This window comes from Camelus bactrianus, chromosome 3 (assembly GCF_048773025.1).
Source record: "Camelus bactrianus isolate YW-2024 breed Bactrian camel chromosome 3, ASM4877302v1, whole genome shotgun sequence".
Lineage (NCBI taxonomy): Eukaryota > Metazoa > Chordata > Mammalia > Artiodactyla > Camelidae > Camelus > Camelus bactrianus.
The window spans coordinates 42,011,485-42,034,416 of NC_133541.1; the positions used below are offsets into that span (position 1 = coordinate 42,011,485).

At 34.2% G+C, this 22,932-nt stretch overlaps 1 protein-coding gene across 2 annotated transcripts in view; it reads left to right on the forward strand.

Annotated features, from left to right (window-relative positions):
- NDUFAF2 (NADH:ubiquinone oxidoreductase complex assembly factor 2) overlaps positions 1-22,932 on the forward strand; it is a 153,577-nt gene that overhangs the window by 64,765 nt on the left and 65,880 nt on the right. Inside the window, exon 2 of one of the 2 annotated variants that reach the window (XM_074358768.1) lies at positions 8,792-8,958. The exons of the other annotated variant lie outside the window; for it this stretch is intronic. Within the exon in view, the coding sequence (XP_074214869.1) occupies positions 8,850-8,958 (109 nt within the window). The 5' untranslated portion in view covers positions 8,792-8,849. The remainder of the gene's footprint in view (positions 1-8,791; positions 8,959-22,932) is intronic. 2 annotated transcript variants of the gene reach the window in all.

The following is a 22,932-nucleotide window of genomic DNA, read 5'->3' on the forward strand; positions in this document are numbered from 1 at the left end:
TGGCTTTCAGCTGAGGAGATATGTTTGCTTGTTTATCCATTTTAAATAAAAAAACAGATAAATATTCATATCATTTCTTGCAGAATAACTCAGTTGTCAAATTATTTTTGTATCCTGGGGTTAGTGCTTCCTCAGATTAAACTTTTTGAAAAGGAGATTGAGTTTAGGATGTAGATGCTGTTTAATCAGATAGCATACCTTGAACTATTTCAAAGTCATGGACAGTTTTAATTATTATATGAAGTGAAGAATGAGGCCTTAGAGTTATAAAATTAAGATTCTTGTTGAATAAATGAATTTTCCTGAGAATAGAGGGAAATGGAAGTGTTTAATACTTTCATTGGGAAGTTGGTGTTTTCAAGAGCTATCTCATGGACAGCCCTCTTCAAGCCATTATCCCTGGCCTAATCACCTTATTTCCCAGTCTCAGGAAAGTTGATCTTAATCCTAACACCTGAGTAAGAATCCTTCCTGGTTTTTTTGTTGTTGTTGTTGTTGTTTTCTGGAATAGATTGTGGGATTTTTTTCACGTGTTTTTTTCTTGAAGACATTGTGGTGAAGAAGGGTCATTTCTCATTCTTTGTGATTTACATGTTACTCATCCTTTTGCTAAAAGCAATGAGACAGTGCAAAATATCATGTATGAGAGTGTAAGAACTCCAGAGTCTGACCAGAGTGGATTAAGATGGGTGATTTAAGAGGGGAGTGGTGGCAGAAGAACATTCACAATTCGGTCTGCTTATTCAGACTTTGTGGTTGCCTCTCAAGTTGCTTTTGACACAACATGCAAGGTAAAACCATCCATCCCTATCATCTCTCTGTGGAAGATGAGGTATATTAAAAAAAAAAATATATATATATATATGTATTATATAAATGTAAATATATATATCTCTACAAAATTAAGCATCTTGGATTTATATCAGAATTTTGTATTCTTTATAATACATATAGCAAGGATTTTAATTTGGCAATTTTAAAGATCAAATACATCCCTGTGGTGTTACAGCCTCTAATTATATACTATATGAGTCAATATAGTCATGTAACCCTTTATTAAAAATAGTACAAATAGGTCACAAGAGGACATAGTAATTTTTTTATAAACCCAGTCTTTCTTGATATGAAGAGTTTCCTTTATTAAGAAAGTTTAAAAAAAAAACTCACTTCTAGGGAAAAGTTGTTATTAGTCCATGTAATTTAGGATCTCATCAAGTACTTAAAAGTTATTTAAGGAATAAAAAGGGGGTTTTTATCCTCCATCATGGCTAACTGTGCTACTGACAAGAAGTATTCAGTATATACAAACTTCCGCTTTTAGTTATTTGAAGCAGTTTAGCTATTTTGGTTGTGTATTTGTTGACACTACAGGGTAGTAGGAAATGGTACATGCACGGGCTTTGAAGTCATACAGACCAGAATTTAAATTCCATTTTCTCTGAATTGTGTGACCTTACCCCAAGTTTATCTTTTAAAGTGCCATTTAGTTCATTCACACCATTGTGCAACTGTCTCCTCTGTCTAGTTCCACGTTTTATGAGGACATTTTTTAACCTAATGCATAACATCTTTGAATGAGTGATGAAAGAATTAGTTTCCATTCCTTGGTTTTTAAGAGCTTTAAGAAGTGGCTTGATAACTATTCTACTAGGATCTCCCAACATTCCTTTCAGTTCTAATTTATTTTAAAATTATATGGTGACAGTTTGGAGATATGAATAGCGTGCTACCTAAACATTCTCACATCAACCAGCATTACCTGCTTTCTGTTTGCTGGCATAGAGTGTTGGCTATCTAAAATAAGTAGAAGACACTGTGTTAATACATAAGGAGTTTATCATTCACTTGGAGAACAAGCTGTAGGTGAAATATATAGAAAAGGATACTTGTTCTTACTTTTGTGATCAGCCCCGTACCTTTTAAATGTGTCCATTCACTTCCTTTGAGGGGACTAATTCCTAATTGCCAAAAGTTGAGGAATTGTCAAAACAGGGTTACAGAATCTATAAATTTTACACATACACACATATACACTCACTCACACACACACACACACAAGTAACTATGGTAAAATACATGTAACATAAAATTTACCACCTTAACCATTTTTAAGTGTACAGCTTAGTAGTATTAAGTACATTCATATTATTGTACAACTAATCTCCAAAACTCTTTTCATCTTGGAGGACTGAAACTCTGTACCCTCTATACTCTGTATCTATTAAACAGCAACTTTCCATTCCCCTTCTTCCTCATTTGCCCCTGGCAACTACCATTGTATTTTCTATTTCTATGTTTCTATGAGACATAGAAATAGAAAATAGGTACCTCATATAAGGGGAATCATACAGTGTTTGCCTTTCTGTGACTGGCTTATTTCACTTAGCATAATGTCATCAAGGCTCTTCCATGTAGCATGTGCCAGAATTTCGTTCGTTTTTAAGGCAGAGTAATAGTCCATTGTATCTGTATATCGCAAATGTTGTTTATCCATTAATCTGTCAATGGACACTTGAATTGTTTCCACCTTTTGACTGTTGTGAGTAATGCTGCTATGAACTTGGGTATACAGATATCTCTTTAAGACATGGCTTTCAGTTCTTTTGGTTATATGCCCAGAAGTGGAATTGCTGGATCATTCAGTTTTTAACTTTTTTGAGGAGCACTATACTGTTTTTCATAGCAGCTGTACTGTTTTACATTCTCACCAGCAGTGCATAAGGGTTCCAAATTGTCCACATCCTTGCCAACACTTGTTATTTTTTGGCTTTTTTTTTAATAGTAGCTATCCTAATAGGTATGAGGTGGAGTAGTATATTTTAAACAAAACTTTAACACAGAAAACTTTATGATGGAATGTGCAGTCTTATTTTAAGATTATGGCAAAAATCTAAATTTGAATACTGTGCCAATTGACTCTTTCGACTCCACTATACCCCAAAGGATAGTCCTCAAGGAAGGCCTTTGACAGCCTGAAAAGTCAGGAAAACTTGCCTGGGAATTTACCAAAACAGATCTTTTCGAGGTAGTGTGAAAAAAAAAATCACAAAATGTATGTATTTTGAACGTTATGCAGAATACAGCTATCCTTAGAGAATAGCTGCAGGCGTGGTGTAGTGTGCAAAAACAGATTAGGGATTTAGCAAGCTCAGTAGTACCCCTTTCTCCGCCAATTTTTCTCCTAATTTTCTACACATAAAAGATTGGGGGAAAGCTGATAGACAGTAGTTAGAGGCAGTAACCCTGATTGGCAGTAAGAAATAAGTGAGTTACTATAAAGTGGTGGGATCATTTATAAGTCAAAAACCAATCTCAGTAAGACTTACTTATGTTAAAGTACAGTATACAGTTGACCCTTGAACAGCACAGGTTTGAACTGCACAGGTACACATATATGCGAATTTCTTCTGATGTAAATACTACAGTGCTCCATGATCTTTGGTTGATTGAATCTGCAGATACAGAGGAACCATGTACATGGAGGGCAGACGATAAAGTTATGTGCTGATTTTTGACTGCACAGAAGGTTTTAGCCCCTAACCTTGTTCAAGGGTCAACTGTGCAATGAGTTACATATAATTAGCCTGAGATCCAAAGAGAAAGTGAGTACATGGATGGCATTTAATTTACTAAGACAGAAAAAAACCCTAAAATATTGAAAAATTATTTTCATTAAAATGGTCAGATTGGAAATTTTTTGCTTTTCAGAGGTATTAGCTTCATTTATCTAAAAATGCTATTGTACAGATTAGCTGATTTTTTTAATGATACGGTACGAAAGATGACATACTGTACAAAGTAGCATATATTCAAATGTCCAGAAATATTTTCATCATCTTCCCTGTGTAGAATCCAACTGTTTTTTAAATTTTCCATTTTCTGGAACGATCCTTCTAATCTCTATTTTTCTCTTTTGCCTAACTCCCAGCAATATCTCTTATCAAAAGTGTCCCATTTGTTTTTACTCCACGATTTTGGGTCTCTTATTTCTTATGTGGTATAGCATAGAGTGTTTTCTCCTTATACCTGTCTTTCTATGTTGTAGTCAATCTGTGTTCTTAACCATCTGACTCCTGAGACTGCCAGTATGTCTCAGATCAGTAATAGCCAAAGAGACAAAATTGTCATCATGCTGAGAACTGTAAATACCATGTGTCTTGGTATGCCTCTGGGAATGTGAGGCCATTAGGTTTTCTGACATGAGTCATGGTGAAAAAATACTGGAAACATTGAACCAGACTGAGCAACTTGAACCTTCTTTCTCTTTCTCCCATACATAGTACAGTGTTTGGCCTAGGCACTTTGTGTGTGTGTGTGTGTGCACATGGTTGTGTGCATTTATGTAAATAAATTTTTATTATATATAACTATATTTTTATGTTTATATGTTTTTAAATGTGTAAACACTAAGATGAAAAATTTGGGGTTTTGCCTTTCAGAAAAATACATGCTGTAGGATTCTAAGTTTTGTATAGGAAGAGTGATAGAGTTGTGATACAGGAAAACTGTCTTATACATTCATTCTTTTCCTTCTTCCAGAAGAGACATGGGATTGAAGACTCAAAGACAAAGACAGATGCATAAAATTGCAGTGAAAGGTGAAAGTAAAATCAGAATAAGGGAAAAGTGGAACCAGATATGAGGCTCTAATATAAACTCTAATTACCTATATGTTTTCTGAGATTGGACCACAAATGCAACTCTCAGCTTTGTAGCAGCCAACTCAAAAAGAGACAGCCTTCCTTTTGATCAGAACTTCACAATGGCTATGAGATCAATCATCTGAACAACTATTTTGGAGAAGAATGACTAATTTTTGTTTTATAAAAATAAAAATAGCCTCGTTTTGCTTTTATTTATTTTTTAAATACATGTTTCTCATTTTTAAAAAGTCAATTAATAAAGTACAAAATCTCATGTAATAACCCCACTAAAGATAACTTGTGACATCCTGCTAAGCTTCTTGATAGTCAGTTCAGAAAAGGAAACAGTTAGTTGCACAATTCATACTGGCTAATTTACATTCCCAACAGTGTAAGAGCTTGTTAATTTTCCTGCACCCTCAGTAACACTAGCTCAGTGTTGTTAATTTTTCCTAGTCTTATAAGAGGAAAATGATATTTGTTAGTTTTCTATTATCCTTAATACTGATATCTGATGTGACTTTCTCCCACAGTTTTTAGGTAGACATTATGCAATATAATGAACAGGTGTCTTTGACAACATCTTATGATAGATTTGATACATTTTTTTTCTGGAGTATTTCTTATAATAGCATTAAAATATGGGTAATGGTTTCACCAGATTTTTAATTCAATAAAAACTGTTTTGAACGTTAGAGGGAGGGGTAAGATAGGTGAAGGAGATTAAGAGGTACAGATAGCTAGGTATAAAATAAGTAAGTTACAATGTACAGCACAGGGAATATAACCAGTTTTTTATAATAACTTTATATGAAGTAAAATCTATAAAAATAAAAAATCTCTACATTACACACCTGAAACTAATATAATATTGTAAGTCAATTATAATGCAATACAAAAGGGGAAAAAAACAGTTTTTCTGTGGGCCAATATGATATAATCTGGTATTCAGTTTCTTTGTTGATTTGGCTTTATCCAGGAATATATTTGTAGCCTCAATCATTAGCTTTCCACTAAAATCTACTTTCTCCTGTACACACAGCTGGACTACGTTTACAAGCACCTTTTAAAATTAGATGTAGCTATATGACTAAGTTTTTTCTAGTGCATTAGAAGTGAAAGTGATGTGAGTCACTTCCTGGCCTGGCCAGTAAAAATCTCCCTGTGAATGTCTCAGTGCTCTTTCTTCTTTCTGGCTGAATGAAATGGCAGCACTCAGGGAACCTTGGAAGTCACGTGTTGATGATAGCTGATTAGCCATCAGCCTGGATGCTTAAACAACTGTGGAAAGAACTAACCTACCTGAACATCCACCCAGGACTGTTACATAAGAAAGACAGCTTATTGTTTAAGCTACTGAATTTTATTTTAGAGCCGATTTCCTACCACAGCTTAGCCTATCCTACCTAATGCAATATTTTGAAAAGTATAACTGAACAGAAATCGAACTAGAGTCAAACATCAGGATATATTCTCTCTATCACACGAGTCTGTCTTCCCCCCAATTGGTTTCATTCATAGGTAGATTTCTCTACAATGTAGCACGGATGGCTTCAGCAGATCCAGGTCTATATGGGCTTTATAGCTCATAGACACAGAGGTTAAAAGTCTTTCCTCAAAGCTCCAGCAAAAGTTCTAAGAAAATGCTGATTGGCCCAGCTGGGGCCATGTGCCCATTCCTAAAATAATTTTTGTGGCTAAAGGGATACAATACTATGGCCAAACTTAGTTTACATTCCTACTTATAGGTAGAGGGATGATAGCCCCACACAGATTCAGTGGACAGAATCAAAAGGAATGGAATGGTGAATGGTTCCCTGAAGAAAAAATTTCTAAGCAATAAAGAATAGACATCAGAATACATTATGGTTAAAGGGATTATTCTATTAATAAAGGCATGAAGTGAGAGGGGCCTGGGTGAGGGTGGTGGAGTGAAGATGAAATAAAAAGAATAAATTAGAGGAGCATTAATATATGTGTGAATTTTGTTGAAATTTTGCATTATTGGGGAGGGGAGCAGTAATAAAATCAATTAAAGTTGTTTTAAAATAATTTTTAAAATTTTAATTGTGGTAAAAATAATATTTACTAACTTAACTATCAAAATGTGATGTTAAGTATATTCATATTGTAAAAACAACTGAAGTTTTTGAATTAGGAAATGAGTAAAATAATAGTACTGTCAAAAGATTTGAGATTTAAAAGGAAAAGCATTTGAGGCTCGGAGAGGTGGATGTCACAACTACTGACTAAATCGGCCAGACCATAGGTTTCCAAGTCCTGGGGAGCCAATAAAATAATCCTGGACAGGTGCAAGGCAACAGGAGGTCACATACCTGGGAAGTTGACATCAGGATTAGACCACACACAGGTTTCAGTAGACCACAGAATCAGCGTAAGGGAGTTCGGGTCTGTCTTTCCAAGAATAGGCTCTGTCTAGACAGGTGAGAGCAGTTATGATTTATAGTATATATGGGACAGTGGCAGCCTTTCCCTGCCTGTGGGAATTGGACTCAAATGAGGATTTCAAGAACATTTTCCAGAACTGAGGCATGGGATAAAGGCCAAGAGACAAAATCCTTTGCTACTTGATTGGTACCAGCAACAAGTTACTTCATATTGATGAACTAGCTGCTGGGATTATCTTACATGTTTCCACTGCTTCAACACAAAATTTCCACAGATGAGAACTTATAAGGCTTACCGTGAAGATAGGACAAATTCAGGGACTAGATGCTAAGAATGTATCACAGGAACAATTAGAACTCTGTGTAACAGAAGAGTAAGGACATCCAAATAGAGCACTGCTTTAAACAAAAGTTCATGATTGGAGCTCATTAAGTGGTTAGAGTTATAGATGTAATCCTGGTAATTTTCATCATAGAGATAAAGTTAAAATAATGGAGTCTGATGTTCTCTCCTGTATCATTGGTATAAATTTAATGAGCCACTGCAAAATAACAATGTACCTCATCATTACTATCAACAAATATTTGAGTGTTTCACTGTGTGCAGTGCAAGATTCAGACTCCATAGGGCAAGGCAGATATTCATCAACTCTAAAAAGGGTGAAGGCAGATATATGCGATGTTGCTATGTATCAGCATTTTATTCCTTTATTTGCCTTGGAAACTACAGTGAAATTCTTAATGGTTTTATATGTTTTTGTAATATAGCAAATTCCCCACCTACAAATTACTTGAATTTCAAAAGTTACATGTAAACAGCTTGCTTAAATTCAATGCATTTTCCAATAGAAATTGTGTTAGAGATGGTAATTCAGTTTCCGGAATAATTCACAAATCCCTTTTAATCCCCACATTAGCAATGGAATCAAGAGAGATACAGTAACTCTACAGGTTTTTAAAAGAAAAAAAGGAGAAGAGATGTATATGTATGAGAAAACAATTTTTTTCAAGTGGATTTAACTCAGCTGTAAATTTTTTCAAGTGGGTTTAATAATAAAAGGCAGAAGAAAAGAGAAGCCCAAATTGTGCATTAGTCTTTAGTCAAGGAGGCAGATGCTGTTTTGGATCATTCCAATCTCTATGCCAGCCAATAGGTGGTGCTGTTGTCACATGATAGTTAAGTTGCTCTAAGGCTCAAAGAGAAGGCAGGACATGGGAAGTATATGCAGAATGGTTTTAAGCTGGATTGTTGAAGGGAGGCAGAAAAAAAAAAAAATAGAGGTAGGGTGAGCCTGACTATACGTGGTTGATATTGACACATCAGGTTTTGTAGCAAAGAAGGTGACTGTACTAGTACATTTTCTTAAATTTCCATGTGAAAATTAGGTGTAATTCAAAGCACACCTTTCCTCATCCATAACATTTTCTTTGAGCTTTATTTTACTCAGTTATAAAAATGAAGATTGCTCTGAGAATTCAACAAGAAAATTTAAAAATGTCGAATATGTACCATACACATAAATGTGGCTTAATAAATATGATTGTGCTCATCTCCTAAATGATAATATTGATGAGTAAACTATAATAATGTTATAGATATATTGCTAAATTAGACTTAATTGTATCACCTCTGGATGCTGGAGCTTATAAAATAGTAAGAAATAGGAAAAATGTTAAGCTCTATCATTTATTACTACTGATAAACAACTTTTTAAGTCTAATTATTTGATTCTTTTGCAGGTAAATATACTGATATGCATTACCAGTGTACTCTTGAGCAGAGGCAGTACCCACTTTTATGTGCACAGTAATTCTGGAGATACATCTTAAAGTAATATTACCAATTTACATATCTTCACTATTTGCGACTGTAGTCTTTTTGAATACCAATGGAAAAAAAGAAATAAGTAAGTAAAAGTAGCAGAATGAATGGTCTTTATTGCAACCTTGACAAGCAAAATGGGACCAGCCTTATCCTGTCATGCTCCTACAGTCTTTGCTTTTGGTGAAATCACAATTTATTAGCATGTCTTTCTACCAGTGAACCCAGAGTAGAGAATGAAGGTAAAGTTTATGTCATCTAATTTTATAAGTTATTAGCCAAAGAAAAGTTTTGTCATAGAGAAAGTTTAAACATTAATTACTAAAATAATGGGATGCTGTAAATAAATTGCTCTTGCTGGAATTTCTTTCCTGTCTTTCCTTTCGCTGCTTGTGACTGGCCTCAGACTGCCTCTGTCTCCTCGCCTTCACAGAGGCCTCCCAGTCTAAGGCATCGTAGGAAATGCTGAGAATGCCTCTCCAGGCTAGGCATGCTTCCTCCAGGACCTGTGAATTGAAGACTTGGTTTTCAGACTTCTTTGTCTTGTCCTAAGGACTTCTCACTCCAAAGTGAGAAAATGATTTCTCACAGAACTCATCCTGTCTAAACACTGGAAGCAAGCCTTCAGTCAGGACCCAGCCTTAGATGGTAGCTCCACAACTTAAGTAGGCCTGTACTTCCTTGGGGTATGGAGCTGCAGGAAAAATCCTACTATGTCTTACATGTGATTACTTGAGTTTGTGACAGGTCGCACAATTAACTACCTGAAAGATAGGGCAGGGAGAGAAGCAAAAAATGGTCCTTCTGCTCTTCACAGGATCTTGATTTTGTTCAGGGATCTTGATTTTGTTTAGGGGTGGATTCTGCAGTTTCGGAAGTCTAATACTTAGTCTGAATCAGTGATTTTCACAGCTCTCCTTAGAGCTCTAGCCGTGTGAGGAGGTTGCCTCTAGGAAACGGCTGGGGAGGAAAGGGAAGATGTACCCTGGACCCCTGCCTCGACCAGAGAAGCTCTGCTTTGAACACTTTCATAAATTCTGTCACTGTTGAAGATATTTTTAAAGGAAAGAGTTTGATCATTATTGACACCTCAGCCTCTTATAAATTAAGCCAAATTTTTATATTCAGGAATCTGATTCACAAATACTAATATAGTTCCTGTTAATCTGATGAATATCATGTTTCTTTAGGTGATTATGTGGTCTCTTTCTATATCCGAATAGATTTTTGTTCATTAGTGATAAGTAGTGTCTGTTGGTAACCAAATTAAATAGATTAATGAAGGGTATTAGTAATTTCATGGACTAATAAATAAGTATGTATATTTTAAAATGAAGACTAATGTACCACAAAATGTGTACTCTATTTTCACTAAATTATCCATATTTAAAACTGTCATATATTCTGTGAATTAGTAATGGTAGATAATGGTACAGTCCTTGACTCTTAGGATTTTTGATAGATGACCACAACTACTTGATTTCTATGAAACCATTGGGATCTAGAAATCTAAGCAGCCATATCATCTACATTTCAAATCTGAAAATAAAGTGTGCTAGGCCCAAGCTTTACAAGTGGCATAAAATTTTAGTTCTCTAAATTCTAATAATATTTGCCACTGTTTTTAAAATTAATTCCTTCAGTTTCTCTTTCTCTCTCTATTGACAGCCCCAAGTGTTCAAGTTAGATTCTCAAAGTGAAAATCAAATACTTGATTATATTGATTTATATACCACACTATGAGTGTTTGCTAATTTTGAGAGGAGAAAATATTATTCCTTTTTTATTAAAGGTGTACCAGATTGGAATTTGCTTGCTTTAGTTAGCAACTTTCAGTATAAAATGAAGATTTTTTTCAGTTTAGTCATGAATTTCCTTATTGTAAAACACTCTTTTTAAAACCTGAATTTCCATATGATATATCTTAAAGCCTATTTAATTTGGTCAAAAATTTGTATCCCCCCCTTTATTTTCCTTCCCTTTTTATATGTATTTAACACATTTAACTCATCTATCATGATTCAGACATAGTCGTAGCAGTATCACCTGATGTTAGCTTTTTGTGTTATTCCCTTAAATGCTCAAATTCTCAATATAAATATACTATATACATTGAAGATAATTTAGCTTTACAGAGAATTGTAGGATGTATTAGATGAATGAAGTACTTTCAAGATTCTGATTTCCTACACGTCAATCAAAACCTGAAATAACTGCTTCTCTTTCATCTCTTCAGAGTGAACACATTACATGGGCTACATACATAGTATGAATCCGAATTCCGAAAGCTTATCTTGAAGGCCTCTTTTTAATGATTACCTCCTTTTGGGGGTGGGGAGGCAATTGTAATTACATCTGCACTTTTTCTAAGGATCAAAAATTCCTTGCAGTTTGGAAAATAAATGATTTTTACATAACATTCAAGTATTTTTCTTTATTTTTAAAAGTATAACTATTTTCGGTGTTTGATTTTCACAGTAATGGAAAGGAAGTAAAATACTAGATGTTTCTAAGACTTACGTTCTTGATTTGGGTCTAGAATCAGAAACCTTACTTAACTTATGACTATGAATCTTCCTAGATTATTTTAATAGTCCAATATATATTTTTTGGTTGAATAGCATTTTTGAAACTTTAAATTTGTTTGCATGTAATATTACTATGGAACTTTAAAAAAATTAACAGTAAATAATAAACAGTTTATTGTTCATGTGGAAAGAATAGACAAAATTTGCAATAGGTTCACCTTTTTTTCTTAAATTGTGATTTTTTTTTCATATGTACTTTCAGACCTAAATTTTACAAATTTTACTTATGACTTTTAAAAAATTAATAAAGTCAGATTTAAACAAAATAATATTGATGTGCTATAAACTTACTACAAAATGTTTACACTAATATAAGAAAGAGGTCCCTTGGGATTTTTCTGCTATCTTTCTGGGTATAGTTTAAGACCTTTTAGCTTTTGGGTCCTGAAAAGTTAAACCACATTATATATGGCATTTTAGAATAACCAAGCATTTTTATATAATTTGGGGTTTTCTAAAAATAAAAACCTGAGATTCCTTATGGGAAACCTGTTAAGTATGGGGAGGCTAATAAGATTTTAGGTAATCCATTGAACTAGTTGGCAGTCTTAAAAATTCTGAAAGCTTATCCGGAAGGCCTCTTTAATTGCTTTAAAAAAAGTGTTACCTGCTGAGACCTGCTGAGATAGTCTTCCATGCTCCCATAAATATATGTAGAATATGTCAAATTATAGAATCATCACATTTTCAGGCAGGAATGCCTCATTTGATCACTTTGGGAAAATAATAGCTTATGATAGTTATGAATAAAATGTTCATTTTTAATTGGATATCTGTAATGATACCATGTGCGGACTTTGTAAATGCTAATTTTTAAATCTTAAATGGAAAATGCTTACGTTGGGAGTCAGAAAAATGCTTAGGTGCAAATACTGGCTGTACTACTTTAATTAGCTATGTATATTTGGATAAGCTAATCACCCTATCCCTCTTTTTCCTCACCTGAAAAAGATTGTTTTAAAGATAAGAGAGAATATACGGAAGGTACCTAAACATTGTCTGGTACACAGCAGGTTTTTAGTAAATAGATGCTACATCTGAGTAACTTTAGTCAAATTATGCTTTAAGTCATATGTGAAAATGGCTTTCAGTTTAAGGATTCTTATTTTAATACTCTTTTTTTTTTTTAAGCTGCAAAGGCATTTATTTCTTTTTTCTCCTTTTTCAATTTTATTAAGTAGAATTATTACAGTTTGACTGCACATATACATTATATTGCATGTAAATACATGTATACAATATACTGCACAAATTTTTTTAGTTTACATATATGTACTGATCATTGTTTCTAAGAACAGATTAGAACTTTAGCTTTTTAAACTTACATAGTTATGAAAGGAATAAAGCCAACCACAAAATAAGAATCAATAGAATGTGGTAATCCAATCATAAAGGACAGTCAAATGTGCTTACATATATTCAAGAAATCGATCATCTAAGTTATATTATTTTAGTACTCTTAATTGGTGTTTTAGAAAAAATTTACAATACTTCAGTATAATAAGGTTTAAAGTGCCCAAATCTAATATATGTAGTAGTGTGGTTCTTGGCTTTCAGTAGCCTTTGCTTTCATATATTATGCATTGACACTTCTAAGCCTCCTTTCGTATGCAAAATTCAGTCTTTTATACATCACCACACAAACTGATTTAGAATTATAACCTGGTTTGTGCTGATCACTGCCACTGGGGCAAAAGAACAGACATCAATTAGACAGAAAGGGTCTTTCTTACCTTGGCCATCCTACCAACTTCATTACCGTTTCTCCAAGCCAGGGGCTCCTGTCAGACATAAAGGCCTGAATCTTGCTTGTTTGTAAGGGGATAGCTATCCCAGAGAAGTGTCATGTTACTCAGCCCAATCTCTTTTCATCCCAAAGTCACCTCCGAATTCCATTCACTTCTTCTCTCAGTGCCCATCCAGTGGGAAATATTGGGCTGGAAGTAGACAGCTGGTTGAAAACCTTCACCAAGATCACATATGCTTGTGGGTCACAACCCATATAGGCCTCCACCTTTTATTTGGTACTGATGGAAGAAAATTCTTTCTCCACTGTGACAGATATCGTGTGAGTTCTGATGCTTCAAAATTTAAAGATTAAAGGCTGCTTAAATATCTGCCCTAACCTGTGTGGATGGATTAGGGAAGGAGCAGTGACCCAGGGGAGGAGAGATGTCTAAGTCTGCTGGCTCGTTCTTCTGGTGTCACCTGCCTCAGACTGGCACCTGTCAAAGGTCTTACTCATCTATAGGGTCACTAAGACCCTAGGAAACGGTAATTGTAGGTATCAAATTAGAAATTTTATATTTCTAACCCAATCATCCTTTTAATTTGTAAGTCTTTTCAGCATCCAAATGTGTGAAAACACCCTGTATGTAGAGGAAAAGGAAATTATTTCCAAATAAGAACAGAAGACAAAAATCTCCTTTCATTAGTGATTCTTACCAGAACCATTCTTTATCAAGATGGTTATAAAATGATGATTTTCCAGCTCTGGCACTTCCTGCACATTTACTATTCAGCACTGTGGCAAGAGCCCTTTTATGTCTTATTTATTTATCCATCTTTTTATTTATATCGTTTAGTGGTTTAGCTTTATGGATTCCTATTTTTTTTAGTGGTGTATATAGTTCTTAAACATTTTAGTCTCAAGGTCCCTTTAAGCTCTTCACAGTTACTGAAAGAGCTTTGTTTATGAGATATGTATTAATATTTATCATATTAAAACTAAAACAGAATTTTTATTTTTTTATTGAAGTATGGTCAGTTTGCAATGTTTTATCAATTTCTGGTGTACAGCATACTACTTCAGTCATACATATACATACATATATTGTTTTCCATATTCTTCTTCATTATAGTTTACTGTAAGATACTGAATATAGTTCCCTGTGCTATACAGTATAAAGTTGTTTATTTTATATATAGTAGTTAGTATCTGCAAATCTCGAACTCCCAATTTATCCCTTCCCACCCCTTTTTCCCATGGTAACCATAAGTTGGTTCTCTATGTCTGTGAGTCTCTTTCTGTTTTGTAAGTAAGTTCATTTGTGTTTTTTTTTTTTTTTTTTACATTCCACATATAAGTGATATCATATGGTATTTTTCTTTCTCTTTCTGGCTTACTTCGCTAGCAGTGACAGTCTCCATATCCATTCATGTTGCTGCAAATGGCATTATTTTATTCTTTTTTATGGCTGAGTAGTACACCACAAATTCTTTATCCGGTCATCTGTTGATGGACATTTAGGTGGTTTTCACGTCTTGGCTATTGTAAATAGTGTTGCTATGAACATTGGGGTGCATGTATCTTTTTGAATTAAAGTTGTGTCTGGTTATATGCCCAGGAGTGGGATTGCTGGATCATATAGTAAGTCTATTTTTAGTCTTTTGAGGAATCTCCATATTGTTTTCCATAATGGCTACACCAAACTACATTCCCATCAGCAGTGTAGGAGGATTCCCTTTTCTCCATACCTTCTCCAGCATTCATCATTTGTAAACTTTTGAATGATGGCCATTCTAACCAGTGTGAGGTGATACCTCATTGTAGTTTTGATTTGCAGTTCTCTGATAATTAGTGATATTGAGCATTTTTTCATGTGCTTATTGGCCATTTGTATGTCTTCACTGGAGAATTGCTTGTTTAGGTCTTCTGCTCATTTTTTGATTGGGTTTTTTTTGTCATTAAGTTATATGAGCTGTTTATATATTCTGGAAATTAAGCCCTTGTCAGTCTCATCTTTTGTAAATATTTTCTCCCATTTGGTAGGTTTTCTTTTTGTTTTGCTTATGGTTTCCTTTGCTATGCAAAAGCTTGTAAGTTTAATTAGGTCCCACTTGTTAACTTTTGCTTTTTTTTCTATTGTGTGGATAGACTGCCCTAGCAGAACATTGCTAAGGTTTATGTCAGGTAATGTTTTGCCTGTATTTTCTTCTGAGAAGTCTATAGTGTCTTGTCTTATGTTTAAATCTTTAAGCCATTTTGAGTTTATTTTTGTGTATGATGTGAGGGAACATTCTAACTTCACTGATTTACATTCAGCTGTCCACTTTTCCTAACACCATTTGCTGAAGAGACTGTCTCTTCTCCATTGTATATTCTTGCCTCCTTTATCAAAGATTAATTGACCAAACGTCTGTGGGTTTATTTCTGGGCTCTCTATTCTTAAAACAGAATTTTAAAAAACATTTTTTATTGGGTTATAGTCATTTTACAATGTTGTGTCAAATTCCAGTGTAGAGCACAATCTTTCAGTTAAACATGAACATACATATATTCATTGTCACATTTTTTTTTTGCTGTGAGCTACCACAAGATCTTGTATATATTTCCCTGTGCTATACAGTATAATCTTGTTTAATCTATTCTACATATACCTGTCAGTATCTACAAATTTTGAACTCCCAGTCTATCCCTTCCCTCCCCCCTCCCCCTTGGCAACTACAAGTTTGTATTCTATGTCTGTGAGTCTGTTTCTGTTTTGTATTTATGTTCTTTTTTTTTTTTTTTAAGATTCCACATATGAGCGATCTCATATAGTATTTTCTTTCTCTTTCTGGCTTACTTCACTTAGAATGACATTCTCCAGGAACATCCATGTTGCTACAAATGGCATTATGTTGTCGTTTTTATGGCTGAATAGTATTCCACTGTATAAATATACCACATCTTCTTTATCCAGTCATCTGTTGATTGACATTTAGGCTGTTTTCATGTGTTGGCTATTGTAAATAGTGCTGCTATGAACACTGGGGTGCAAGTGTCTTTTTAAAGTAGGGTTCCTTCTGGTTATATGCCCAGGAGTGGGATTACTGGGTCATAAGGTAAGTCTATTCCTAGTCTTTTTGAGGAATCTCCATACTGTTAAAACAGAATTTTAAAGTGCTTGTTAATTCATTACAAATAACTCTAATAAATCCATTACATGCTTCCACAAAGAATATATTTTTGATCAGAAATAACTGTACTTTCCAAAACAGAAACATTTAGAGAAAAGAGTAACATTACTTTGTTTTACAAATCCCCCCAGGATGTGGCTTAATAAAAAGACAGCTGGATTTTTCATATCCGTTTCCTCATTCAGTATGTTACTATATCACGGATCATGTAGCCTCTGGAAAACTCCACTGTACATTCATGAAAAAAATGAAAGTAAGAGGGGCAAATAACATCTTAGTATTATTAAATTATGTTTGGCCCCACAGACACCTTAAAAGGGTCATAGGCACCCTGCAGAGCTCCCTATCACAATTTGACAATTGCTGGTCTGTAATTCCTGGATTATTTTGGTGCTCAGTTTATCCCAGATTTAGCTAGTGTTAGCGCTTTAAGCTGGCCCTTAAATCCTTGTGACAGGCCCCTAGTATCATTATTATTATTTTTTGAGAACTCTCTTGTTTTGTAGTGTAGCGAGATGTTCCCAGGCTCATTTTGAACCCACCCTGCCCTAGGTCTGGAATCAGCTATTTTTCTGAGGGATGCTGGTTTCTTTTGGTGTATAATGGCATAGCCAAGATTTGGGCTCTATGAGTCCTCATTGCTACTAGGGTCTTTGCTCCTATTTATGTAAATAGAACTAGAAAAATATATACATGTATGTAGAAATACATATGTCTGTATATAAATGCATATCTGTCTTATTTATCATAAGTAACTGATGTGTCCAGTTTCGGTCTATCCCACATGGTTCTTTTTTGCTTTTCCCCATTGTGTATTTGTATGTCCTTCCACAGTGAGAACCCTGGCTTCCAGTAACATTAACACGTTTACTCATTTGCTGAATCCTATAATATATCTAAAATAGTTTCAGAATTACCTCGCCCATACCACTACAGAAAACAAACATACTACAAACAGTTCAGGATGTGTTTGCAATTTTTTCCTGCCTGAGACTGAGTATACCTAGTCAAGTAGCATGTTCATAAGTTACCTGGTATAGTTCTTTCTTTTCTTTCGCCATTCAGTGTGATTGTTATTAGTCTGAAGTTAAGTTGGGCTTATTTGTTTCAGTTTGCTTTCATTTTCTTTTTTCTTCTTTCACATCCATGTTGACTTAATTTTATTTTTTGAATATATAGAACATTAACATGCTTTCAAACTTATTTAAAAGTATATACTCAGACAAGTGACACTCTTTCCTACTTCTAGGACCTCTGCCCTCTTCTTTCAAACTTAACCTAAGATTATATATAACATAGGATTTTATGCAATGATGGGTTAACACAGTATAAGCAAGACTTTGATGTTCATCAGCCATTTCCCATCGACAACATCCTGGTATGTTGATTCCTATGCCCTGTATCACCATCATATATGTTGCTGGGCCTATCTCTGTAGACTAGTGTGGTTTCCAAAGTGCGGTCTGCAAGATGACTTAAGAGGGTACAAAGGCAATCTGTTACATTTTTAAAGACATACATCTGTTTTATGTATGTTTGAACACAAAAGTAGTCATTATTTCCTAGGTTTTTCTAGGGTAAGGTAAAAGTGAATATTGAAGAAAAAAGCAAGCCAAATTAAAGAAAAATATTAGAGATATGATACTGTGAAATGTGATAAAAAATTGCATAACCGGCACTTGAGTGACTGAAGTTTAGAACCCAGCTCTAGATCCTCTTTCCTATGTCTGTGTCCAGGGTTCATGTACTCTATCCCAGAAGCCCAGCAGAACAGGTGATATCTGACTTTTACCTATGTCTGTCATCTATACCCAATACCTGGCAGTCTTGCCTTTGTTTCTTCTTTTAACTAGATGGGTTCCATAGTTTTTAAAATAAAGGAGTAGGAAAGCTGCTCTCCTTCTAGGGCAGTTAGCTTATGGCAGCTAGCTTTAAATTTTTTTGAGTTTGGGAAGTAGTATTGTTACTTACACAGTCTTTAACTCCATATACCATTGACCATTATGATCTATCTGAATTCAAACTTTTATTTTGACTATTTTAATTCAGTCTAATATTGTTTAGTATTAAGTAAAACAAAGCATAATAAAACAATATGAGATTTAATTATGCCTTGTTTCACTTAATGCTCATGGAGTACACCACTGTCAGTTGTCTGTTGTTGTATTAGGATTTATTAAATCTCTATATATTAGACTAAATGTTTCTGTTATTAAGTTAATTTTTAAATGTAAATTGGACCTTAAAATTTTGACACTTGAGAAGTACTTAAATTTGCTCCATTTTCTAGATGGAAATTTTTTTTTTTTTGCTATGGTAAATAGGATTGTCTTTACAACTGTTGTATGAAAGCAAACAGTAAGTTCATAATTTTCATTCCCAGTTCATAAAAATTGTACAAGTAGCATTTATTCCAAAAAATGGAGTAGTTTTAAAACAATTTATTTCAGAGAAAAAGCCTATATCTGATTACAAAGAGCTTATTCAGTAAATTAAGGACCTTATTTTGTGTTGCTGAAGAAGTGTACTTGTATTTTAGAAAGCTTTGATGTCATCTGTTCATAAACAAAGGTTTTTTTTCAGCAATTGTCAGCAACTAACTGATGAATTACTCTTCCTGTCTTCCCATATATACATAAATAGGTATGACTTTTGATTTTTATAACTCTTAGGATACCTTAAATGAAGCTTATAGACCTGAGAATAGGAATAAAAAGTTCATTTTTTTGTGTCACAGACATACAGATATAATTACTTGGAATATGTATGCATTTAGTGGCACTACTGGGAACGTTAGACCTCTCTATTCTCTCCCTGTGTGCTAAATTTTATTGATGTACACTTAAAAGCTTATAGAACACACATGTACTTTCAGAAGCCCATTTGTTAGCATTTTGTATTTCAGATGATAATTTTCCTTTATGTACTTGTTATTGCCAAAAAGACGTACTTATGTCCTAGTATTTAGGAAAGGACTATATAAAGGACTATATAAAGACTCAGGTATTTTGACTCTTCCAAAGATTTTGGAAATTGCCATGCAAACTTACTTTAGTAAATATAGTCTATGCTAAATTTATGATAACTCTTGTTATTATGATATGTTTACATATGTGGATATAAATAGCATTTTAGTAAAAATACGTGTACATATGTTGAACCTCTGCAATGAAAGTAATGCAGCTGTCATTGTTATCAGCTCCTTTTACCCTGACTCTTCTGCCTACAACCTAGGGACTTTACTACTAATCCCTTGTCCTACTGTATATTTATTGGATAATATAAGCAAAAGATAATTGCTCTTCATAAAACTTGGAGCACCTCAGTATTAGGATGAAATCAGCCTGATTAAATGAGTCCATAATAAGAGATTCCCTGACCCCATCTTCAGAGTTATTAGCCATTAATGGCTTGTCTGTGAAATCCTAGCCTGTCATTTACTATTACTAACGTAGAGGAAATAAAACTAGCTACTTAGTATTCTTATGCTACCCTTTTGTGGCTTCCTTTCTCTTGCACAGTCACTCCTAGGAGTTTCCTTGTTTACAGTTGAAGGAATTTTTAGCTAGTAGAATTTCAGGTAGTGTAGATTTGTAGGCAACCAAGTCAATTTTTTAAATTATGTCACCCGGTCTATTTAGCATAGTGTAAGATTGGCCAGGGAGTAGGAAGAGAAAGTGGTATTTGATAAGGCTCCGATTTCTCTCCCTGACTGGTCTGATCATTGTTAAGCCATGCCCCTTCTCTCATATTGCTTACCAGTGTCTTCTCTGTTTTAGCTTGTATTCCTTGGAGTAGACAGGCACACTTGTTAACTGTTGGTAAATAGAAAGCTTATCTGGTTTCCTCAGGCTCAAAGGTTTAATGACAAAGGAATATGTTTTGAAACCACCATTTTGACAAGGCTGCTTTGAAAGGATATAATCAAGACTTTTTTTTTTAATGTATAGTTGATTTACAATACTGTGTTATTTTCAGGTGTATAACAAAGTAATTCAGTTATATATACTTTTTCAGGTTATTTTCCAGTGTAGGTTATTACAAGATATTGAATATAGTTCCCTGTGCTGTAAAGTAAATCTTTGTTGCTTATCTATTTTATGTATAGTATAGTAGTTTGTATCTGTTAATCCTACACTCCTAATTTATTCCTCCCCTTCCTCCTATTCCCCTTTGGTACCCATAAGTTTGGTTTTTATGTCTTTGAGTGTGTTTTCTGTTTTGTAAATAAATTCATTTGTCCTGTTTTTTAGATTCCATGTATAAGTCATATCATGTGATATTTGTCTTTCTCTGTCTGGCTTACTTCACTTATGATATTCTCTAGGTCCATCCATGTTGCTGTAAATGGCAATGTTTTATTCCTTTTTATGGCTGAGTAATATTTTGTTTTATGTATATATACCACATCTTCTTAAACCAATCATCTGTTGATGGGCACTTGTGTTATTTCCATGTCTTGGCTGTAGTAAATAGTGCTGCTGTTTAAACTTGACTAAGGAGGTGAAAGACTTACATGCTGAAAGTCTTTTTCTAAAACATTGATAAATGAAATTGAAGACAATTCAAAGAAGTGGAAAGATATCCTGTGTTCTTGGGTTGGAAGAACTAATATTGTTAAAATGCCATATTTCCCAAAGCAATCTACAGATTTAATACAATCCCTATCAAAATAACCATGACATTTTTCTCAGAACTAGAACAAATAATACTAAAATTTATATGGAACCACAGAAGACCCAGAATTGCCAAAGCAATCCTGAGAAAAAAGAACAAAACTGGAGCCATAATTCTTCCAGAGTTTAGACAATGCTACAAAGCCACAGTAATCAAAAGCAGTGTGATAGTGGCACAAAAACAGAAAAAGAGATCAATGGAACAGAATAGAGAGCTTGGAAATCAACCCACACATCACCGTCAGTTAATCTACGACAAAGGAAGCAGGAATATACAATGGAGAAAAGGCAGTCTCTTCAGCAAGTGGTGTTGGGAAAGCTGGACAGCCTCATGTAAATCAGTGAAATTAGGACACTCCCTCACACCATACACAAAAATAAACTCCAAATGGCTTAAAGACTTAAATCTAAGACATGACACCATAAAATTCTTAGAAGAGAACATAGGCAAAACATTCTCAGACATAAATGATAGCAGTATTTCCTTAGATCGGTCTCCCAAAGCAGAAGAAATGAAAGCAAAAATAAATAAATGGAAACTAAAAATGTAAAAGCTTTTGCACAGCAAAGGAAACCATCAACAAAACTAAAAGCAGCCTATGGACTAGAAGAAAATATTTGCAAATGATGCAACTGACAAGTAGTTAATATGCAAGATAAACAGCTCATTCAACTCACTATCGGAAAAACAAACAACCCGATCAAAAAATGGACAGAAGACCTAAATAGACATTTCTTCAAAGAAGACATACAGATAGCCAACAGGCACAGAAAAGATACTCAACTCTGCTAATTATTAGAGAAATACAAATCAAAACTACAAGGAGGTATCACCTCATACCAGTTAGAATGGCCATCATCAAAAAGTCTACAGATAAAAAGTGCCAAAGAGGGTGTGGAGAAAAGGGAACCCTTGTACAGTGTTTTGGGGAATGTAAATTGGTGCACCACTGTGGAAAACAACAGTCTGGAGTTTCCTTAAAAAATTAAAAATAGAACTAACGTATGATCCAGCAATCACAATCACACTCCTGTGTATATATCTGGAAAAAAATGGAAACACTAATTTGAAAAGGTATATGCATCCCTAATCAAGCCTTTCTGAAAACAGAAGAAAATACCAAATAGTTTTATGTCTTCTTCATAAATTTAAAATATACATTAATCAACCTTTTATTATTATTATTTATTATTAATGATCAACAGTCATTCTCATTTCATCCCTAACCCCTCTCCATCTTTTTCTTTGCTGCTCTCTCTGCTCTCATGTTTTCTACATTGCTGCCGTCCTACTCCAGATGTTGATCTCATACCTGAAACTCACCAGTTTGTTGTACTTCATTTAGATTCTCTTGAGAGGTCACTCAGATGGGCCACAGAATTAAACATGACTTGTTTCCCTTGGGTTTGCCAGTGTACTATGGGGACAGTTAGCAGCAGGGTCTTGTGGTCTACTACATACTTTGTAGGGGCCATAAATTTTTTTAATTAATTCTTGATTGAAGAATAGTTGATTTACAATATTGTGTTTGTTTTAGGTGTACAGCAAAGTGATTGTTATATATAACATATGTCTATGTATTCTTTTTTCTGATTCTTTACCATTTATCATTTATTATGAGATAGTGAATATAGTTCCCTGTGTTACATAGTAAATTGTTATTTTTTAATCTATTTTATATATGGTACTGTGCATCTGTTATTCCCATACTCCCAGTTTATCCCCTGCCTTTAGTAACCATAAGTTTGTCTTCTATGTCTGTGAGTCTGTTTCTGTTTTATAAATAAGTTCATTGTACTATTTTTTAGATTCCATATTTGTGACATCATATAATATTTGTCTTTCTCTGACTTACTTCACTTGGTATGATATTCTCTATGTCCATCCATGTA